General features: G+C 40.5%; 1 protein-coding gene across 8 annotated transcripts in view; it reads right to left on the bottom strand.

The window, feature by feature from the left end:
* The window catches only part of arb2a (ARB2 cotranscriptional regulator A), a 549,148-nt gene that overhangs the window by 227,139 nt on the left and 302,996 nt on the right, over positions 1-19,013 (bottom strand). For all 8 annotated transcript variants that reach the window (XM_073066451.1, XM_073066442.1, XM_073066462.1 and 5 more), the window contains one exon: positions 4,851-4,967. In XM_073066451.1, coding sequence (XP_072922552.1) covers positions 4,851-4,967 — 117 coding nt within the window. The remainder of the gene's footprint in view (positions 1-4,850; positions 4,968-19,013) is intronic.

Genomic DNA, 19,013 nt, shown 5'->3' with positions numbered 1-19,013 from the left:
CTCCGCCTTAAATATACATAAAGACTTGGCCTCCAGAGCCACCTGTGGCAAAGAATTCCACAGATTCACCACACTCTGGCTGAAGAAATCCCTCTACATCTTCGTTCTAAAAGAACATTCCTACTCTGAGGCTGTGCCCTCTAGCCCCACCATAGGAACCATCCTCCCCAAGTTCACTCTATCAAGGCCTTTCACTATTTGAAAGGTTTCAATGTCACCCTTCATTCTTCTGAATTCTAGTGAACACAGGCCCAGTGTCATCAAATGTTCTTCATCTGACAAGCTATTCAATCGTGGAATCATTTTTGTGAATCTCTTTTGAACTTTCTGCAGTTTCAGCACGTCCTTTCTACGATAAAGGGCCCAAAGCTGCTCATAATACTCCAAGAGAGGTCTCACCAGTGTTTTATAAAGTCTCAACATTACATTCTTGCTTTTATATTCTAGTTCTCTTGAAATGAATGCTTACATTGCATTTGCCTTCCTCTCCACAGACTCAACCTGCAAATTAAACTTTAGCGAATCCTGCAGAAGGACTCTCAAGTCCCCTTACACCTCAGTTTTTCATATTTTCTCTCCATTTACATAGAACATAGAAATTTACAACACTTTATAGGCTCTTTGGCCCACAATGTTGTGCCAACCATGAAAACAACTTTAGAGACTGCCTAGAATTTCCCTAGTGCATAGCCCTGCATTTTCCTAAGCTCCATGTACCTATCTAAGAGGCTCTTAAAAGACCCTGTTGTATCTGCTTCCACCACCATCACCGGCAGCCCATTCCACACACCCACCACTCTCTGTATGAAAAACTTACCCCTGATATCCCCTCGGTACCTATTTCCAAGCACCTTAAGACAATATCCCTTCGTGTTAGCCATTTCAGCTTTGGGAAAAAGTCTCTGGCTATGCACATGATCAATGCCCCTCATCATCTTAGACACCTCTATCAGGTCACCTCTCATCCTTCATCACTCCAAAGGGAAAAGGCCAAGTACAATCAACCTATTTTCATAAGGTACTCCCTCCAATCCAGACAACGTCCTTGTAACTCTCCTCTGCACCCTTTGTATAGTTCCTGCATCCTTCCTGTAGTGAGGTGACAGAACTGAACACAGTACTCCAAGTGGGGTCTGACCGAGGTCTTATACAGCTATAACTATATCTTACAGCTCTTGAACTCAGTCCCATGGTTGGTAAATGCCAACGCACCATACACCTTCTTAACAACACTGTCAACCCGCACAGCAGCTTTGAGTGTGCTATTGACATGGACCCCAAGATCTCTCAGATCTTTCATACTGCCTAGGGTCTTACCATTTATATTATATTCTGTCTTCAAACAGGACCTACAAAAATGAACTACTTCACACTTATCTGGATTGAACTCCATCTGCCACTTCTGAGCCCAGTCCTGCATCCTATTGATGTCCCAATGTAACCTCTGACAACCCTCCAGACTATCCACAACACTCCCAACCTTTGTGTCATCAGCAAGCTTACTAACCCATCCTTCTACTTCTTCATCAAGGTCATTTATAAAAATCACAAAGAGGAGGGGTCCTAGAACAGATCCCTGCAGAAAACCGCTGTTCACCAATCTCCATGCATCATCTACATATGAAGCCTCTATAATTACCCTTTGCTTTCTGTTGGCAAGCCAATTCTGGATCCACAAAGCAAGGTCTCCTGGATCCCATGCCTCCTTACTTTCTCAATAAGCCTTGCATGGGAAACCTTATCAAATGCCTTACTGAAATCCATATACATTACATCCACTGCTCTACCTTCATCAATGGTTTCATTTCTTCTACTAAAGTGCATAAACATACACTGTATTCAATCTGCCACTTCTCTGCCCATTCTCCTAATCTGTCTAAGTCCTTCTGTAGCCACTCTATTTCCTCAGAACTACCTGCCCCTCCATCCATCTTTGTATCATCTACAAACTTTGCAACAAAGCCATCAATTCTATCATCCAAATCATTGACAGATAACGTAAAAAGAACCAGTCCTAACATAGACCCCTGTGGAAATACTACTAGTCACTGGCAGCCAGTCAGAAAAGGTTTTTTTTTATTCCAACTCTTTGCTTCCTGCCAATCAGCCACTGCTTTATCCCCGCTGGAATTTTTCTTTTAATACCATTGGCTCATAGCTTGTTAAGCAGCCTCGTGTGGCACCTTGTCAAAGGCTTTCTGAAAATCTAATTTGCAATCATGCAAAATTAACACAAAATTAATCATAAAGGAAGTTAACACTTTGCCTTTTAAGAGTTAGATCCCTTAATATTTCATCCATGTTCCTATTTTTTCACCAGGAACTACTCTGTATAAAGTCCCAATAGCCACAAGATCAGCACTCTTCAGGAAGAATAGAGTGAAAAACCCCTAACTCCACAAGTCTCTTCAGCGATCCTTAAATCTTTTTACTTTCCTCCCATCCAGATGCTTATTCCTTTCCCTTTCATATTATATATTTCTTCAGGTCAATGGTCATGTACAATGATGAACTTTTCATCTTCTTTCCCTTTTGATTTCTCTGTTTACTGGCTACTCCTCCTTTCAACAGAAGAAATCTTGCAGTTGCTGGATATCTCCTCCACCTACTGGAGGAACTTGTCAGATCAGGCAGCATCTATGAAGGGAAATAAATAGTCGATGTTCTCTGATGAAGTGTCTTGGCCCCAAGATTCGAGTCTTTATTTCCCTCCAAATATACTGCCTGTCCAGCAGTTTTTTAGCTTGTTGTGTGTATTTTTCCTGCATTAGTACTGTTTCCATTCCATTTTGCTGATCCTGTTCTCAACTCTGCAAATAACGATGGCAGCCTTATCATTGATCCACCACAATGAATACCAATCTCTTAACTCTGCAAATAATGATGGCTGACATATCATTGATCAAACTCTATGAGTACCAATCTGCTGAATCTCAGTTCCTTTTGCTCTCTGTTGAGCTCTTCTCTTTTCTTGGTCTCCTCAAACACTATCTCCCAAGCTCCATCTTGCTCCAAGTTTTATGGTTAAAACTTTTATTTTCAACTTTCAAAGATACTACACACTCAAGAAAAAGCTGAGATTCACTTTCATAGCATAACTAATGCCAAGAGGTATAGGTTAAGGAATAGCTTTATCAGAGCCAATATCTACTTCTGGGAAATGCCCTTAACCTGCCTCACAACATCTCATGAATGTTAACACTGACTCGCCTGACTTTGCTCCATCTGTTTCAATGGGTGAAAAAATATAATGGACACACCAGTAGGACATAAGACCACGAAACATTGGAGCAGAATTAGTCCATTCAGCCCACTAAGTGTACACTGCCATTCCATCATGGCTGATCTATAATCCCTGTCAATCCCATTCTCCCTGTAACCTTTCTTGCCCTTACAAATCAAGAACCTATCAACATCTACTTTAAATATACTCAATGAGCTGCCCTCCACAGTCACCCCTGGCAATAAATTCCAGATTCACCACCCTCTACCTAAAGAAATTCGTCATCATCCCTGTTCTAAAGAGACATCTTTCCCTTCTGAGACTGTGTCCTCTGGTTGAGACTCCCCCTACTATCGGAAACGTGCTTTCCCTGTCCACTCTGTCTAGGCCTTTCAATAGAGACTGGGAGGGAGGTACAGTACATTCTGAGTGACATGAGGAAAGGAGATGGGTAAGAAGTGGATTGAACAGACCAAACGATCAGTATTAGTGGATTTGATAAAAGGTCATCGACCTTAAGCACAGTGCTGCTCTCTCCACAGATGCTAGCTAACCTGTTGAGCATTTGCAACCCTGCTGATTTTGATTAATGCTAAAGATCTGTAGTTTTTTTATTACTATTTTCGCTCTTTAAATAAAAACACACCAAGTGTATAAAGAATCATTGGGCTGCTTGAGGCTGTCCCTACAGACTTACTTCTAGTCAATCCAAGAAAGCTGGGCATCCAATGCCCAGCGCAATACTTGGAATGGGATTTTTTTTAGCTAAGCATCTTGTGTAACAAAGAGAGAGGGTTATCCCTGGATCACAGCCATGAAATAATTCACTGGCACTTTGGATACTGGGTAAAGAAAACCTTATTCTACAAAACATGTCTTTCTTTTCCCATTTGGCACCATGTCCTATATGCCCACCTGCCCCACGCTTTAAGATGTGAATTAAATTGCTGCTCTTAAAGTTGCCTATCATTTATATTTTGAATTATCCATGATTTCATTATGCAACTTATATCTATTAAAATGCAAATCTTTTGGGAATGAATCCATGTCCATTTCTACAGTGCACATTTGTACAGGTTTTGCTGCCATTTGTGGCTGATTTGCAGTTAGCTTGACTCCATAATTGCTGACTGCCAAAAATGCAATTCCTAGATGAAGAAGTTGATGAATTGTTTATTTTATTGAGATACTGTGCAGGGTAGGTCCTTCCGGCCCAATGAACTGCGCCACCCAGCAACCCACCTAATCTCGACAACTCACAATGACCAGTAAACCTACTAACCGGTATGACTTTGAATTGTGGGAGGAAACCAGAGCACCCGGAGGAAACTCATGCATTCCATGGGGAGAATGTACAGACTCCTTACAGATGAGATTGGAAATGAGCTCCAATGCCCCGAACTGATATAGCATCACGCTAACTGTGATACTACTGTGGTACCCTGATTACCAACAACACTATAGGTCATTTATCATGTCCCTGGGATTGTCTCATAAATACTTCTTTTATGAAAATGGATTATACTTCTTTATAGTAATAGATTCCTTGACCACAGTATCTCTTTTACAGTTTCCTCTCCATTAATTTCTCATTCAAGTCTGCCATGTGGAGTTGGTTGAGTCTTACCTCCTGCATCCAATCCAGTACAGACTTCCCGGCTTCTTGGTGCCATACGTTGTGGACAGAATCTGTTAATGCCACCGAAATCACTCTGCTCTTCATTTCTGCTTCTCGCTGAATCATCTAGAGTAAATAAAGTTATTTAAATTAATCTGAGTGCACCAGCAATGACTTCTCACCCTCAGTAATGGTTGAACAGCTACACAGCCTGGAAAACCTCTTTTAGTTCAAAAGAACCCTTACTAAGCAAAGATAAGCAATTGAACAAAGTACTGTTGAATACCCAAAAATAGCAACTTAAAATGTTCACAATCTAGTGAATTTCTAATCAAAATATTGCTTTTAATGCTTGTTGCTAGAGTCTGATGTATTGTAGATGCTCTCTGTATGACTTCATGGGTTTCCTCCACAGGTTCTGGTTTTTTCCCTCTTTCTAAAGACATGTGAGTTGACTGGTGACAGCACAGTGCTGCAGTGCTATCTCTCAGTTATAGAGTCTCAGCTTTGATCCTGATTCTGAATCAGTCTGTGCAGAATCAATGGGTTCCCCCCACCCCCCCGATCCCATCTATTTCCTTTGGTTTACTCAGTGTCCATCTACATTACAAAATTTGATTATAGTTTAATTAGCCACGTAAATTAATCCTTTGTGTATGAAAGGGAAGTTGATGTGTGAATGAAAATAAGTTCAGGCATTGCCTGTAAGGAGTTTGTATGTTCTCCCCATGGAATGCATAGAATTTCTCCGGGTCCTCCAGTTTCCTCTCACAGTACAAAGGCGTAACAGTTAGTAGGTTAATTGGTCATTGTAAATTGTCCTGTGATTAGGCTAGGGTTAAATTGGGGGATTGCTATGGTGCGTGGCTCGAAAAGTCAAAAGGGCCTATTCTGTGCTATATCTCAATAAATAAATAAGACAAAGTTATTATCATTAGGCTAATGGGATGCTTCCCTCAGAGTTAACATAGTCTTGCATTGTCTAAGAATGTTGTTATAAGTTGAAGTTTCAGATGAAGGATGGGTATTAAAATCGAAATTTAAAACTTAAGTAATGTTGAAAATAATCTCTTTAAAGAGTGAATTCAATTTTATTTACAGTTATATTGTAAATAACTCACAAAATTACAATACAAAATATTTAACAATCATTAATAACCCACACCATCCAGGACATACTCTCTTCTTGCTGCTGCCATCAGGAAGGAGGAACAACAGCCTCAAGACTCACACCACCAGGTGCAGGAACAGCATCAGCTATCAGGCTCTTGAATCAGAGGGGATAATTCCACTCAACCTCACTTGCCCAATAACCGAACTGTTCCCACAATCTATGGACTTCCTTTGAAGGACTCTTCATCTCAAATTCTCGATACTTATTGCTTATTTATTTATTATTATTACTTAATTATTTTCTTCTGTATTTGCAGTGTGTTGTCTTTTGCACATTGGTTGCTTGTCCATCCTGTTGGGCGTAATTTTTTTATTCTATTGTGCTTCTTGTATTTACTGTGAATACGTGAAAAAATGAATCTCAAGATTGTATATGGTGACACATATATCCTTTAAACTTTGAACAATTCTGGGTGATAATAAGACCTCTGTAACATCGTGTCTGGTTGTGTCAAAGCACCATAAGGGCTTCCATAGATTTTAATTTATTTATATTTTTCTTCATGATATACTGTTGATCAATTTATCAACCAGAGTGTGGCCTCATCACGGCATGAGAGGAGTCCATGGACTGACATGTCAGAATGGGAATGGGAAATAGTATTGAAATGCTTGGCTACCGGGAGATCCCGCTTTTTCTGGTGGACAGAAGAACTTGGTGAAGCTGTCTCCCAATCTACATTGGGTCTAACCGATTTACAGGAGGGCACACCGGGTGCACCGGATACAGTAGATGACTCCAACATTCTCACAGCTGAAGTGTCACTTCACCTAGAAGGATTGTTTGGGGTCCTGATTGGTAGTGAGGGTGCAGGTATAGGGGCAGGTGTAGTTCTTATTCTGCTTGTAAGGATAAGTATCAGGCAGTAGAGCAGTGGGGATGGACGAATGCACAAAGGAGTTGCATAGAGAACAATCCCTGCGGAAAGCAGACATTGGGGAGAGGAAAAGATATACTTGGTGGTGGGATCCTGTTGGGAGAAGGAGGAAGTTACAGAGAATTATGTGCTGCACCTGGAGGCTGATGAGGTGGTAGGTAAGGACAAGAAGAACCGTATCCCTGGTAGGATGGCAGGTGGGTGGTGTGAGAGCAGATATGCATGAAATGGAAGAGACGCGGGTGAGGGCAGCGTTGATGGTGGAGGAAGGAAAGCCACTTTCTTTGAAGAAGGAGGAATGAAAAGCCTCATCCTGTTAGCAGATGCAGCAGAGACGGCGGAATTGCCAGAAGAGGATGGCCTCTCTGACATTCCCCATACCCATCCCTCTCTTTCACCTCATCTCCTTAGCTGCCCATCACAACCCTCTGGTGCTTCTCCTCCTTCTCCAGCCCTTTATCTCTTTACGACTTCCCAGCTCTTTCCTTCACTCCTCCCTCTCTCCTGGTTTCACCTATCACCTGACACCTTGTACTTCTTTCTCTCCTCTCCCCACCTTTTTACTCTCACTTCTAATCTCTTTTTTTTCAGTCCTGATGAAGGGTCTCAGCCTGCAACATTGACTGTTTATTCATTTCCATTGATGCTGCCTGGCCTGCTCAGTTCCTCCAGCATTTTGTGTGCATTACTAAAGTTATGAATATACTGCTGTGAGTTCAACCTTATAATTTAACCTCCTATTTTGGTTGATGGTCATAAACTGTTCCCTTTGTTGTATTCTAAAACTCTGATGAGGTTATAAACCTAATTACCTGTTATTCTCAACTTTATAAACCATACTCTAAAACATTTACTGGAATTTGACAGTTAATGACTTGTGGATATGGCACAGTCCATTACAGGAAAATCTCTTCCCCAACCCCCAGCACAGTGAGTACATGTACAAGGAGCACTGCCACAAGAAAGCAGCCTCCATCATGGAGGACCCCCTTCATTTTGGCCATGTCCTCTTCTCACTCTCACAGGAAGAAGGTATAGGAGCCTTAGGTCCCACACCATCAGGTTCAAGAACAGTTATTACCTTCAACCATCAGGCTCCTGAACGAGAGTGGATAATTTCACTCATCTCAACTCTGAACTCCTCACTGAACACAATCTATGGAATCACTTTCAAGGATTCTACATATCATGTTCTCATCGTGCTTTATTTATTTATGTATGTGTGTGTGTGTATGTATTTATTTATGTCTGTATGTGTTAACACAGGTTGTCTTCTGCACAGTGGTTGTTAGTCTTTGTGCAATGTTTTTCATTGATTCTACTGTATTTTTGTTCTAATGTGAAATCCTACAAGAAATGGAATCTCAAGGTTGTAGATTGTGACGTATACATACTTCAATAATAAGCTTGCTTTGAACTTTGAACATAAAAATAAAGATACAAGTACTGTAAATGGTTGAATATTTATTTTCTGTTACTGCTACAAGAAAATAATGCATTAGGATATAAACTGTAGCTGAATACCTTTTTTGGAGACAGAGTAAATACCATTTTATAAAAATCTATGGTACACAGAATAAACCTCACTTTTCCATTGCTCTATTTTATATATCTAACATCTGCATTTGGAAGCTAAATGGAAAGGCTTATATTGATCTTCATTGCCCATTAGAGTTAGAAGGCTTCTTCAATTATTCTACTAGGGCTATCCGCACAGCACAGCAACAGGGTAAGACAATGCTCTCAAGCTTTGAACTCAAGGTCAACATTCTACTGAGTTTCAGCAACATTTCAGAGATGAAAGTTCAAAGTAAATTTATTTACAAAGTACATATATTTCACCATATACAACCCAGAGATTCACTTTCGAGCAGGCATTTGCAGCAAATACAAAAAACACAGTAGAATCAATGAGAGGCCACCACTAATCACTGTCAGCCAACCAGAAAAGGCCCCTTCTATTCCCACTCACTGCCTCCTGCCTGTCAGCCATTCCTCTATCAATACCAGTACCTTTCCTGTAAAGTCATGGGATTTTATCTTGTTATGCAGCCTCAAGTGTGGCACCTTATCAAATACAAGTAAATAACATTCACTGTCTCTGTCCACCCTGCTTGTTATTTCCTCAGAAACTCTAACGGATTTGTCTGATAAGATTTTTCCTTTCCAGAAAACATGCAGACTTTGATTTATTATTACATTATATAATTTCCTTGGCTTTTATTCCTTTGTAATTCCCGTTATTCCATTGTAATACTGATATACCTGACTTATGCTTCTCCCTCCCAGATTGCAGTATGAATTCAGTCATATTATGATCACTGTCTCCTACAGGTTCCTTTACATTAAGCTCCCTAGTAAAATCTGGGTTATTACACAACACTCAATCTAAGATAGCCTTTCCCTGAGTAGGCTCAAGCACAAGCTGCTCTAAAATGCCACCTCAAAGGCATTCAACAAATCCCCTCTTTTGCTATCCAACACCTATCTGATTTTCCCAATTCCACCATTACAATTGTGACATCATCCTTATTACATGCTTTCTCCAGCTCCCAATGCATTCTCAACCCCACATCTTGGCTATTATTTGGAGGCCAAGAGATGATACCCATAATGTTTATTTACCCTTGCTGTTTCTTAACTCCAACTACAAAGGTTAGACACTCTCTGACCCTATGTCACCTCTTTGTAAAGATGCTGTCCTATCTCTTACCAACAGAGATAACCCTACCCCTAACCCCCTCCCCCCACCTATGCCTTCCTGCCTGTCCCTTTGATACACGGTTTATCATAAGACCATAAGACATCGAAGCTGAATTAGGCCATTTGGCCTATCGAGACTGCTCCACCATTCAATTATGGCTCATCCTTTTCTCTCCCTCCTCAACCCCATTCATTGATCTCCTCCCCGTACCCTTTGATGCCATGTCCAATCAAGATCCTATCAAGCTCTGCCTCACCTGCACCCAACAACCTGGCATCTACAGCTGCCTGTGGTAATAAATTCCACATATTCACTACCCTCTGGCTAAAGACATTTCTCTACATCTGTTTTAAATGGACGTCCCTCTATCCTGAGACTGTGCTCTCTTGTCCTAGACTCCCCCAGCATGTGAACTATCTTTTCCACATCTATTCTGTCTAGGCCTTTGAACATTTGAAATGTTTCAATGAGATCTCCCCTCATCATTCTAAATTTCAGTGAGTACAGATCCAGAGCTATCAAACGTTCCTCGTATGATAACCCTTTCATTACAGAACCTCCTCAGAACTCTCTCCAATGCCAGCACATCCTTTCTCAGACGAAGAACCGAAAACTGTTCACAATACTCAAGGTGAACCCTCACCAGTGCCTTATAAAGCCTCAGGATAACATCCCTGCTCTTGTATTCTCGACCTCTTGAAATCAATGCTAACACCGCATTTCCCTTCCTCACCACTATCTCTGCCTGCAGGGTGTTCTGCACAAGGACTCCCAAGTCCCTTTGCACCTTAGATTTTTGGACTTCCTCTCCATTTAGAAAATAGTTTGCACATTTATTTCTACCACTGAAGTGCATGACCATGTATTTTCCAACATTTTATTTCATTTGCCACTTTCTTGTCCATTCTCCTAATCTGCCTTAGTCCTTCTACAGCCTACCTGCCCCTCCACCAATCTTCGTATCATCTATAAACATGGCAGGAAAGCCATCTAATTCATTGATATACAGTATAAAAAGAAGCGGTCCCAACAACGACCCCTGCAGAACACCACTAGTCACTGGCAGCCAACCAGAAAAGGATCCTTTTATTCTCACTCACTGCCTCCTACTAATCAGCCAATGCTCTAATCATGCCAGTAACTTTGTTGTAAAACCATGGGCTCTTAACTTGGAAAGCAGCCTCATGTGTGGCACCTTGTCAATGGCCTTTTGGAAGTCCACATATACAACATCTACTACATCCTCTTTACCTATCCTACTTGTAATCTTCTCAAAGAATTCCAACAGGTTAGTCAGACAAAATTTTCCCTTAAGGAAGTCATGCTAACTTTGTCCTATATTGTCCTGTGTAACCAAGTTTTCAATAACCTCATCCTTACTGATTGTCTCCCAACATTTTCCTAACCACTGAGGTCAGGCTAACCATCTATAATTTCATTTCTGCTGCCTTCCTCCTTTCTTAAAGAGTGGAGTGACATTTGCAATTTTCTAGTCCTCTGGCACCATGCTAGAGTCCAATGATTTTTGAAAGATAATTATTAATGTCTCCACAATCTCAACTGATACCTCTTTTAGAAACTTTGTGTGCATTTCATCTGCTCCAGTTGACTTATGTTCTCTTAAGTCTTTCAGTTTTTTTAAGCAGCTTCTCCCTTGTAATAGTAACTGCACCCATTTCTCTTCCCTCACACCCTTCAACATCTGGCACATTGCTAGTGTCTTCCAAAGTGAAGACAGATGCAAAATACTCATTTGGTTTATCTGCCATCTCTTATGCCTGTTAATATTTCTCTGGCCTCATTTTTTAGCAGTACTATATCCACTCTCACCTCTCTTTTATTCTTTACATTCTTGTAAAAATTTTTACGATCCACTTTGATTTTTAAAATCTTCCCAATCCTCTGTCTTACCACAAATGTTTGCTTTATTGTATGCCCTCTCTTTTGCTTTTACATTAACTTTGACTTCCCTTATCAGCCACAGTTGTACTATTTTGCCATTTGAGTTTTTCTTTGTTTTTGGAATATATCTATCCTCTACCTTCCTCATTTTTCTCAAAATTCACACCATTTATGCTCTGCTGTCATCTCTGCCAGCATCCCCTTCCAATTTACTTTGGCCAACTCCTCTTTCATACCATTATAATTTCCTTTACTCTGCTGAAATACTACTGCATCAGACTTCACTTTCTCTCTATCAAATTTCAAGTTGAACTCAATCACATTGAGATCACTGTCTCCTAAGGGTTCTTTTACCTTAAGCTCCCTAATCACCTCTGGTTCATTACGTAACACCTAATCTAGTACAGCTGATCCACTAGTCATCTCAATGACGAATTACACTAAAAAGCATAAAACAAACTCAGTTTCTTGTGAGCCATTCCCAACCTGATATTCCCATTCAACCTGCACACTGAAATCTCTCCTGACTATTATAACATTACCCCTTTGACATGCCTTTTCTATTTCCTGTGTAATCTGGGGTCCACATCCCAGCTACTGTTGGGATCCCTGTATATAACTGTCATCAGAGTTCTTAACTAAACCCACACAAAATGCTGGTGGAACGCAGCAGGCCAGGCAGCATCTATAGGACGAAGTACAGTCAACATTTTGGGTCAAGACCCTTCGTCAGGACTAATGGAAAAAAGAGATAATAAGAGATTTGAAAGTGGGAGGGGGAGACCCAAAATGATAGCAGAAGACGGGGGTGGGGGGATGAAGCTAAGAGCTGGGAAGTTGATTGGCAAAAGGGATACAAGGCTGGAGAAGGGAGAGTAGCATAGGACAGACGGCCTTGGAAGAAAGAAAGGGGGAGGGAAGCACCAGAGGAAGATGGAAAACAGGAAAGGAATTATTGTGAGAGGGAAAGAGAGAGAGAGAAAAAAATTAAAAATTAAAAATTAGGAATGGGTTAAGAAGGGGAGGAGGGGCATTAATGGAAGTTAGAGAAATCAATGTTCATGCCATCAGGTTGGAGGCTACCCAGACGGAATATAAGGTGTTGTTCCACCAACCTAAGTGTGGCTTCATCTCAACAGTAGAGGAGGCCATGGATAGACATATCGGAATGGGAATGAGACGTGGAATTAAAATGTGTGGCCACTGGGAGATCCTGCTTCCTCTGGCGGACACAGTGTAGGTGTTCTGTGAAATGGTCTCCCAGTCTGCATCGGGTCTCACCAATATATAGAAGGCCACACCGGGAGCATTGGACGCAGTATATCACACCAGCCGACTCACAGGTGAAGTGTTGCCTCACCTGGAAGGATTTCTCTATTTCTCTAATTTCTGTTAGAGAACATCGACTGTAACTCTGCCTGGCCTGCTGCGTTCCACCAGCAGTTTGTGTGTGTTGCTTGAATTTCCTGCATCTGCAGATTTCCTCGTGTTTGCGTCTTAACTCAACCCTCAGGGATTCAACATCTTCTGATCCTTTGTCACATCTTTCTGTTGATTTGATGCCATTCTTTACCAGCAGAGCCATGCCAGCCCCTCTGCCTACCTTCCTATCCCTCCAATACAACGTGTAACCTTGGATATCCTTTGATATTAAGCTCCAACTTTGACCTTCTTTCAGCCACTTTCAGAGATGCCCACAACATCATATCAACCAGTCTCTAACTGTGTCCGAGTTCATCCTGCTTATTCCGAATGCTACGCGTTTTTAAATACAGCACCTTCAGCCCTGCATTCTTCACCCTTTTGAATTTTGCCTCTGTGGTACAATTTAACTCTTTGCACTGTCTGCATTTGTATCCAATCATTGGCTTGTCCTTCCTTACGTTCATATTATACCCATCACGTATTTCTAAATCTGCTTGCTCATCCTCAGCTCTATCATACTGGTTTTCACCCCCCTGACAAAGTATGTGCTGGCATTGGAGAGGGTTAGAAGAGGTTCACAAGAATGATTCCAGGAATGAAAGGGTTAACATATTAGAAGCATCTTATGGCTCTGGGCCTGTACTTGCAGAAGATAGAAGAATGGAGTGGGGTGGGAGGTTCTCGCTGAAACATACTGAATATTGAAAGGCTGCGACAGAGCAAACATGGAGACATGTTTCATATTATTGTGGAATCAAGGACAAGAGGCCTCAGAATAGAGGGGCGTCGCTTTAGAAAAGAGATAATGAATTTCTTTAGCCAGAGAGTGGTAAATCTGTGGAATTCATTGCTATGGACAGCTGTGGAGGGCAAATCATTGAGTATATTTAAAGTGGAGGTTGATAGGTTGTTGATTAGTCAGGTGTGAAAGGTTATGGGTAGAAGGTAGGAGGATGGGGTTGAGCGCTATAATAAATCAGCTATAGTGGAGCAGACTTGATTCGCTGAATGGTCTTATTCTGCTCTTATGCTGATGGTCTAACTCATCTCACTGATGACACATGATGCCATTCCTTCCTGAAAAAGGAATAAATTACAGGAAAAAGATTTATCTAGGGATAATATCAGAAAATTACCAGAAGTAAAAGACCAACTAACTCAAGAGGAAAAGACATTTGGAAAGGTAAATTTTACAAATACTACTGCCGATGCGATACCTCAGTCAACTAAAAGGCACATTTGAAAAAGTTTGGCACACTCCCCACATATTTTTTTTATTATTCACTTAACAGAAGGGAAAAGTCATGGAAAGCACACCTGTTCTCTTGTTCTGTACTCCCATTGGGATGACTCCATTTTAGGGAAGACATCCACAAAAATAATCCTTCCGTTTAAAGCTTTCACCAGAAAAGTTAAACATTTTTCAATATAGATGTTTTGAGAATTGAAATTTTGAATTTTAAGCAGATGAAAAGCACTGTGCTGGAAATTGCAATACATTCAGCACCCTGCTATAAGAAGCATCTATAGATGATAGTCCTGATGTTATTGGATTTATATTTCAATTTGATTAATGACATTGGCTAAGGACAATTACTTAGGCAGACTCTGCTCTGCCTGACGGGGCAGGTGCACGCATGCAGTTCTGCATATCAGTCTCATTAAAGAGTATTGTTTGGTCTTGATCAACATTTTTCACTGACAGCATGGTCAAACTAAGAAAATCACCACATTGAAAATTATGGATAAACCCTAAAAGTCTGTTGTTCTACATATTTGAACATCCATGCAAAGGTGACATATTAATATGCAGGCACTTAACATACCTAGAAACACAAAGAGATAGATATGATGATTAAAATATAAACAATAACATCTTAAACAGAAGTATAGTGTACAACAGATGAACATGACTAAGGATATTGTGTGTGCTTTCATAAAGTACATGCAATTGAAACACATATACTGGATTCTGGCTAATTGGGACACATGAGGTTCAGTAGCTTTTGGTTCAATTAAATATTTGCCCTAATTAAACAAAATTTCATGGAAATAATTAAAAATTGTTTATATGTGTAATAATTTATGTATTTAAATGAAATACAGAATAAATTAGAACAGTACCAATACCTCTGCAATACTATAAAAATATATATTATTTCTTAATTGTTATCGACAGAAGAATTAATCCTGTTGCTGTTGTGCTCTTTTGATTGACTGCAAATAAACACAATCAGCATAGACACCTAGTGCAGATAATGCCATCGCTTGTATCTTCTAAATCTTTATTTTCATTGTAACATACAAGATTACTGTCAATATCTTCAAATTCTTCATCGTTCCTAACTTGTTGAAGTAGTGAAATCGTTTCATTTTTACTCCCAGTCTTTTCAGGCATCTCCAAGCCTGAATGCTTGAAACAGTGGTGACCAAAAGAATTCTGAATTGTCTTACTGCTTATTTCTAGCTAACTATCAAAGACAAATATCACTGCGCTTTGAACACAGACAAACATCACCGATGCTATAAACTGTTCATTTTAAATACTGTCTAATGTCAAATGGCCACACAAGTGCACACGATTGACACTAGTTAGAAACTGTTCAGCATAAGTCTCCTGCCCTAATCAAGCGGCATAGTGAGTGTTTCAAATAAACAAAAGGAACCCTAACTATTTTCTCAATGTTTTTCTACTTTAAAAGTTGTCCCAAACAAGTGGCTGACCGATTACCTGATGGCCTTATTAACTAGAATCCAGTTTACTTAGTTATTCTATCTAGGCCACATTATTATTTTTTTCTCTCTGCTAGATTATGTATTGCATTGAACTGCTGCTGCTAAGTTAACAAATTTCATGTCACATGCCGGTGATAACAAACCTGATTCTGATTCTGAACCCATTTTACAAACACAAACATCGATCTAATCCAAACTCACTCGAGTTTAGAAGAATGAGAGGGGTTCTTACTGAAACCTATCGAATATAGAGAGACCAAGATAGAGTGGGCATGGAGATGATGTTTCCAATCAAGGGAATGGGGGAGAAACCAGAGGGCATAGAAGATCATTCATTTAGAACAGAAATGAAGAGCAATTTCTTTAGCCAGTGGGTGGTGAATCTGTAGTATTCATTCCTACAGATGGCTGTGGGGGCCAAGTCATTTTGTGTATTTAACGTGGACATTGATAGGTTCTTGGTTACTCAGGGCATCAAAGATTATGGGGAGAATACAGAAAAGTGAAGTTGTGAGGAATAATAAATCAGCCATGATTTAATGGCGGAACTGACTTGATTCTCTTCCTATGTCTTAAGGTCTAAAATATTCAATGTTCTTGCTTGTTTGGGAAAGATGAACACATCTCCTCCATTAGTCACCTCTTGCAATATGCTGAAATCTGAAATAAATCAGATAAATCAGATTGGAGAGGGTCCTGAGGAGGTTAACGAGAACGATTCAGGGAATGAAAGGGTTAACGTATCAGGAGAGTTTAGACGAATGGGGTGGAGGGTATCTCATTGTTTGAAACCTATTGAATATTGACAAGACTGAGAAAGAGTGGATGTGGAGAGGATGTTTCCTATGGTGGGGGAGTCTAGGATCAAAGGGCACCGCCTCAGATTAGGACATCCCTTTATAACAGAGTTGAGAAGGAATTTCATTAACTAGAGGGTAGTGGACCTGTAAAATTCATTGCCACAGGTGGCCGTGGAAGCCAAATCATTGGGTATACATTGATAGGTTTGTGATTCATAAGGGCATTAAACGTTACGGGGAGAAGGCAGGAGAATGGGGTTGAAAGGGATGATAAATCAGCCATGATGAAATGGTGGAGCAGACTCAATAGTCCAATTGGCCTAATTCTGCTCCTATATCTTAATAGTCTCATGTCCTTCATTAGAATAAAAAGAGTTGAGAAACGGAAAACCAAGAGGAATTTTGAACTAAATTCCAGATAAATAGAGTATAGAACATGAGGAAGATCAAGATGACAGGAAAGATGTAACCAAGACTGAAAGATTACAGAGAAAATTTACAACGACGTTGCCAGGAATGGAGAACCCGAGTTATAAGTAAAGACTGAATATGTTAGAACATTATTGCCTAGTATGTAGATGACTGAGGGTTGATTTGATAGCAGTAAGAATAATTATGAGGGGCATAGATAGGGTAAATGCAAGCAGGCTTTTTCCACTGAGCTTGGGTGGGATTACAACTAGAGGTCATGTGTTAATCGTGAAAGGTGAAATGTTTAGCGGGAACATAAGGAAACTTCTTCACTCAGAGTGGTGAGAATTATGGAACAAGCTGTCAGTGCAAGTGGTGGATGTGATTTCGATTTCAACATTCAAGAGAAATTTAGAAAGGAACACGGATAGCAGGGGTATATATGGCTATGGTCCCAGTGAAAGTTGATGGGATTAGGCAATTAAGTAATTCGACACAGACTGGATGGTCTGACGAGCTTGTTTCTGTGCTGTAGTTTTCATTGATTCTAAAGCTAGAAAACATGGAAAATCTGAAAATTGAGTAGAAAATTGAAACAAGCTTAAAACTTGGTGCATATATATATTTTCATAAATCATTTTCATGTATTTCCATAATCATTTTCAACCTCTCACTGCTATGGGTGGAAGTTCCCACTTGCTTCAAAAAGGCAACAATTATACCAGTGCCTAAGAAAAATAATGTAAGACGCCTAAATGACTATCACCCAGTAGCACTCACATCTACAGTGATGAAATGCTTTGAGAAGTTGGTCATGACTTGACTGAACTCTTGCCTCAGCAAGGACCTGGACCCTTTGCAATTTGCCTACCATCACAATAGGTCAATGGCAGACACAAACTTGATGGCTCTCCACACAGCTTTAGACCACCTCGACAACACAAACACATATGTCAGGATCCTGTTCGACTATAGCTCAGCATTTAATACCATCATTCCCACAATCCTGATTGAGAAGTTGCAGAACCTGGGCTTCTGTACCTCCCTCTGCAATTGGATCCTCAACTTCATAACTGGAAGACCACAATCTGTGCAGACTGGTGATAATATATCCTCCTTGCTGACTGTCAACACTGGTGCACCTCAGGGGTGTGTGCTTAGCCCACTGCTCTACTCTCTGTATATACATGACTGTGTGGCTAGGCATAACCCACATACCATCTATAAATTTGCTGACGATACAAACATTGTTGGTAGAATCTCAGGTGGTGACGAAAGGGCGTACAGGAGTGAGATATGCCAACTAGTGGAATGGTGCCATAGCAACAACCAGCACACAACATCAGTAAGACAAAAGAGCTGACTGTGGACTTCAGGAAGGGTAAGACGAAGGAACACATACCGATCCTTGTAGAGGGTTCAGAAGTGGAGAGAGTAAGCAGTTTCAAGTTCCTAGGTGTCAAAGATCTCTGAGGATCTAACCTGGTCCCAACATATCGATGCAGTTATAAAGAAGGCAAGACAGCTGCTATACTTTATTCGGAGTTTGAAGAGATTTGGCATGTCAACAAATACACTCAAATACTTCTATAGTTGTACCGTGGAGAGCATTCTGACAGGCTGCATCAGTGTCTGGTATGGGGGTGGGGGGGAGGGACTGCACAGGACCAAAAGAAACTGAAAAGGGTTGTAAATTTAGTCGGCTCCATCTTGGATACCAACCTACAAAGTACCCAGAACATCTTCAGGGAGCGGTGTCTCAGAATGGCAGTGTCCATTATTAAGGACCTCCAGGACCCAGGGCATGCCCTTTTCTCACTGTTACCATCATGTGGGAGGTACAGACGCCTGAAGGCACACACTCAGCAATTTAGGAACAGCTTCTCTGTCATCCGATTCCTAAATGGACACTGAACCCTTGGACACTACTTCACTTTTTTTAATGTACAGCATTTGTGTTTTTTGCATGTTTTTTAATCTATTCAATATACATATACTGTAATTGATTCACTTTTTTATTTATTATTATCATTATTTTTTCTCTTCTATATTATGTATTGCATTGAACTGCTGCTGCTAAGTTAACAAATTTCATGTCACGTGCCGGTGATAATAAACCTGATTCTGACTCAGGTCAGACTAA

Source organism: Hemitrygon akajei, chromosome 2 (genome assembly GCF_048418815.1).
Source record: "Hemitrygon akajei chromosome 2, sHemAka1.3, whole genome shotgun sequence".
Taxonomy (NCBI): domain Eukaryota; kingdom Metazoa; phylum Chordata; class Chondrichthyes; order Myliobatiformes; family Dasyatidae; genus Hemitrygon; species Hemitrygon akajei.
This window is presented reverse-complemented; position numbering and strand designations above follow the sequence as displayed.